We start from the raw sequence: 4,916 nt of genomic DNA on the forward strand, positions 1-4,916 counted from the left end.
TGAATGACACAGCCAGTGCAAAAATTACATCAGGTGCACATGTGAGATCATTTACACAATTTATTTGGCATGATTGTACATCTGTTGAGTCAGCAATTCCATGAAGAGACGAGCAATCACATAGCTGCCAGGTCATCCATTCCATGAATTAGGCCACTAAATTAAAAGAACAAAAACACAAAAAAAAGATTATTATTCAGCCAAAATTCAAGACAGCACTTACAAAGTAATCAGACATCTAAAACTAAATTTGCAGGACCAGAATTACTTGTGTGTGGAGCGTGCCAATATTTCTTGGACAGATAGTACAAAAATAAAGAACACCAGGACACCCACTGAATTTCCGCTTTTAAAACCATCAAAATTACAGCTGATGCAACATTGATGGCCTTACACTATATCCTAGAAGTTTACTTTTATGTCCCATAGGTTTTGCCTATGCTGTTCCATATGATATGCTGGTAAGCTAAGTGACTGTGACAAGTCCAGTTTTTGCACAGCTTGATGCACAAGTAGACTAAATGATAGTCCAGCTTCCGTACACAGCATAACAGACCTACCGTTTTTTGCAGCGTGCTGGTGCTTGGCGAAAATGGTCGCCAATGTCATGTCTCATGTCCACTTCGTTGCCTAACAGGCAAGACTGCCGGAGGGCCACTGCGCAAACAAAACAATATCACAGACTTGGGGCGGTAAACCTAGACACTGATATTTACTACAAATTAACAAAACCCATTACATCTGTTATGAACTGTGAACACACTTATGCATACATTGAATTGTGCATCTCAATCTATTATACGACTCAATAAATCCACACCATTTGCACAAGGTTCTTCAGAAGCCCTGAAATGAGCAAAAGAAAAAAATTAGAAAATACATTAGAATGCAGCAGCAAAAATGGACTGCTGGCCAGAATTTAAAAACTAGCCAAATATATATTTGTGCCAGAATAAAACCACAAATATAGAGCTATAATGTGCACTGCACAGTAAAATGTTGCTTACAACACCCACTACAGGCACAAGGCAAGTTTTTACCTTGGATGCCGCTTTCTGCTTGTGCTGCTGGGCTCACTGGTACTTGTGCTGGTCTTGGTGGATGGTAGTTGCTTGGCTTGTTGTGTAGGAACTGTAGATGGTAGGCGATGATTATCGCAGCTTTCATCGCTTTCACTTTCCTCACAAACAAAAAGAGCCTTCTGTTTCCTTTTTTTTTTTGTTGGGACGTTGCTGCCGTCTTCATCCAACACTGCAGTTAAAAATGTTTCAATTCAGTTATTTCAATAGTGGCTTGCTAAAGTAACATTCACAAATATAGCAGCAAAGCAAATGGAATATGCATGATTAATATAGAAAGTGTAAACATATCAAGCAAAAGCATTTTAGCAGCAGAACTGGACTCGTACTTCCATACAACGCCTTCTTGATGGGCTTTCTTGGCCTTTTTGTCAGCCGTTCCTCATCAGTTGTCAAATCTGACACCTCTTCAGCTTTCTTCTCTCTTCTTTTTGCGTCAGCATATGTTGCTGCAAGCAAAGAGTTCAGTGTAGAAAGATTGAATGACACGGCTAAAGGGAAACTGAATGAAAATAGTAAGCAGACCCATGAAAAGGCAACGTTCACAACTGCTTAGCAACAATATTATTGAAATAAGAGCATAACAATATCACTATAACAGGAACCTTGAGCCAATGAGCAACAAACATGATTACTGATAAGAGTCATTAAATTAAGATGATGGGTGATTATTTCACCATTTTGGCTCAAAAGTTCTCCCCTCTGACAGCGCTTAACTTATGTGCATCGTTGCCTTTGCACACTGCCACAACCAAGAACCTAAAGCTCCAACAGTACCCTATAATCACAATACTATCTTGTGACAAAAAAAAATGACGTACTAGTCTCGCCTAAGATTCGGCATTTGTGTGCAATCCATTCTTCTCCAGGCTCCTCGCAGTCTTTTATAGCGCTTGGGCAACGAGACGGGGTTCGGTATGGTGGCCATAATGTTTCCCCATTCTGCACCCAGAATTTTGGGGACGGCAGCAACTCCGTTCGCACTGCTGAATTCGCCGATGTAGAACATCCTGCAAGAATATAGCGCAGTTAGCATAACAAGCACTAGTGCCAAGTCAAAGGCATTATTTTCTGTGCCTCTGTTGAAGAGACACTACTGAGTTGCACTTCACTGCTCAAGTTTCCAATCAATGAGGGTCAATTTATGGTGAGTGTGTATTTTGCCAGCAGCTGAGCGAGATGCATGTCACTGAAACTAGTTTTCTTTGCACACTTATTGCTGGCGTTTCAGGAAATTAAATCGCTGCAAGCACTATCTCCTACTTAGCATGTGCTAGAAATTTTCATCAACAAAAAGTTTACTGATTTCTAAAGTAAAAACAGCGCAACACAGTCGTGGCGAAGAATTTCAGCATACTTAACTTCCAACTATTTTCAGTCCACGCAGATGACACACACACACACACACACACACACACACACACACACACACACACACACACACACACACACACACACACACACACACACACACACACACACACACACACACACACACACACACACACACACACACACACACACACACACACACACACACACACACACACACACACACACACACACACACACACACACACACACACACACACACACACACACACACACACACACACACACACACACACACACACACACACACACACACACACACACACACACACACACACACACACACACACACACACACACACACACACACACACACACACACACACACACACACACACACACACACACACACACACACACACACACACACACACACACACACACACACACACACACACACACACACACACACACACACACACACACACACACACACACACACACACACACACACAAACAAAGCGCCAAAATGCTAAACCGGAATGGCAAAGGGCGCACACATACACTGAGCAAGTTAGTTAGCGAGATGGCTGGCTGGTGGCCCCAACCGGCGGCCTGTGGGCTATCAAACTAGACGAATTTTCAGTCACACTTCGAGCAAACGATTAATGACACTAATCGGTCACACCGACCTAATGATGCGGCTCTTGCCACGGGCGTGACAACTTAGGCGTTAGCGTGACACTGTCACGGTGACCATACCGCCAAAGAGGCAAAATAATTTCAGCATTTGTCTCCTGATCAGAACACAAGCAGCTCTGCTGAACATCTGTGATGCGGGGCAGCGCAGCACTGTTCTGCTGCGAAAATGCATGGCCAGTCGTTAATAACAAAGAAATTCGTGATTAACAAAGCAGCAAGGAATAAACAGAAAACGCGTGGTGCATTCAATGTGGTTCCAGATGCGACAGTCTGAGATATGCCTACAAGCTAAAAGGGAGGTCACCAAAGCAATAGCAACTCACCTGTGAGCGATGAACAGTGCATGCAGTCGGAAGATTGAGTTCGCACGTGAAATGCGGCTGCGAAGTCGGCACGAAGGCACTCGAAGTCAAAATGCACACGAGCACAGGCAAGTGGCAAGACAAGGCGTAACGTGCGAAAAAGCTCCATAAAGCCCCACAAGAGCCATGTCGTCGTGTTTCTTTTGTCCCGCCATATTGAATGTGGTGCCGCCTGAACGCAGCAAAATAATATGAAATAAATATTTATTAATTTATGCTAATGTTCAAGCTTAGTAATTTACTGCGTGAAAGTTCTTTTATTTGCAAAAAATTGTTTATTTATGGTTATTTATTACATGAACACTTTCGTTGGCCAGGACAAGCAATGTATGGCACACAAACGAGGTGTAGTCGAGCCAAGCTCAAGCCCAGCCAGTGTGTGTTCACATCTCAGGGGCAATGCTTGTGTAGCAGTGCGGAAAAAGTGGCTTTTTCTCCTGAATACGCCTTAGCATGTTGTATCAGCTTTGCGCTGTTGGTTATAACCCCGATACTTGTGCGTAGCTGAAGCAAGTGATCATACTGCTCATTCGTCGATGACCTTCAGTGCACCATGATGCGTACCGCTCGTGTTTGCAAGTAAAGCTGTCTACCAGCGATGAAGAGGACATAGTGGTGTATCATTGATGTTGGAAGAAGACAGAAATTCTGACGCAGGGCAACCAAAATAGCAGCACTTTGCCAATCTGATAGCCCTACTGTACAGCAGTCCCTTACAAGCTGAAACTTAGCTACTGATTTTGAGAGGGTGGTGTTTCACAGCAGTGAGTCCAGTGCTAGTTATCGTAGCAATGACGATGAAGAATTGGTTTCTCCATTGTGCTCCGTTGATCCACCGCCAACTGGCGAAGTTGCCGAGTCTCAAGAACAAATTCTACAGCAGTATTCATGCAGCAGTGAGCTCCGCGATTTTTCGTCAAGCGAGAGTGAGGTGGATTTAGCTCCGGCTTTACACGACCCACTTCGTTCATGGGCTGTAGATAACAACATTTTTTGCCGCCCACATCACTAAGCTTCTGAAAATTCTGCAGCCGCACCACCCAGACCTCCCTTCTGATGCCAGAACACTGCTGCGGACGCCTCATGCCAGTAGTCACCAGCATGGGAAGTGGCACTTACTGCTTTTTTGGCGTCGCTGGAAACCTCATTCAGCAACTAGAAAGTGAAGCCATATCAGTGAGCGCTTCAGTGACTTCCCTGACGATGAACGTCGATGGTGTGCCCTTATCTAGGAGTTCGTCGAAACAGTTCTGGCCTGCGGTTGTGCGGGCCGAAGAAAGCTCGCGAAATGAACCTTTCCTTGCAGCTCTCTACATGAGGGACTCAAAACCCGAGAGTGTTCACTTTTAGAGCTTGGACTGCACCATGGTGAAGCTGTGTTCCCTAGTGATTGTTCATGCATTTGTTTGCGACATGCCTGCGCGGGCATTCCTTAAATGTA

At 44.3% G+C, this 4,916-nt stretch overlaps 1 protein-coding gene across 1 annotated transcript; it reads right to left on the reverse strand.

Moving 5' to 3' along the window:
• Positions 1-805: 805 nt before the first annotated feature.
• LOC146173991 (uncharacterized) lies at positions 806-3,611 on the reverse strand. Its single transcript, XM_084585315.1, has 5 exons — positions 3,437-3,611; positions 1,901-2,089; positions 1,409-1,528; positions 1,078-1,251; positions 806-846 (listed from the first exon to the last, which is right to left on the reverse strand). Exons 1-5 carry the CDS (start codon positions 3,582-3,584, stop codon positions 806-808), a joined length of 672 nt encoding a protein of 223 aa, XP_084441441.1. The 5' UTR covers positions 3,585-3,611.
• Between the last annotated feature and the right edge of the window lie 1,305 nt (positions 3,612-4,916).

Source organism: Amblyomma maculatum, chromosome 11 (assembly GCF_055883805.1).
Source record: "Amblyomma maculatum isolate TAMU_Amacu chromosome 11, ASM5588380v1, whole genome shotgun sequence".
Classification (NCBI taxonomy): Eukaryota; Metazoa; Arthropoda; class Arachnida; order Ixodida; family Ixodidae; genus Amblyomma; species Amblyomma maculatum.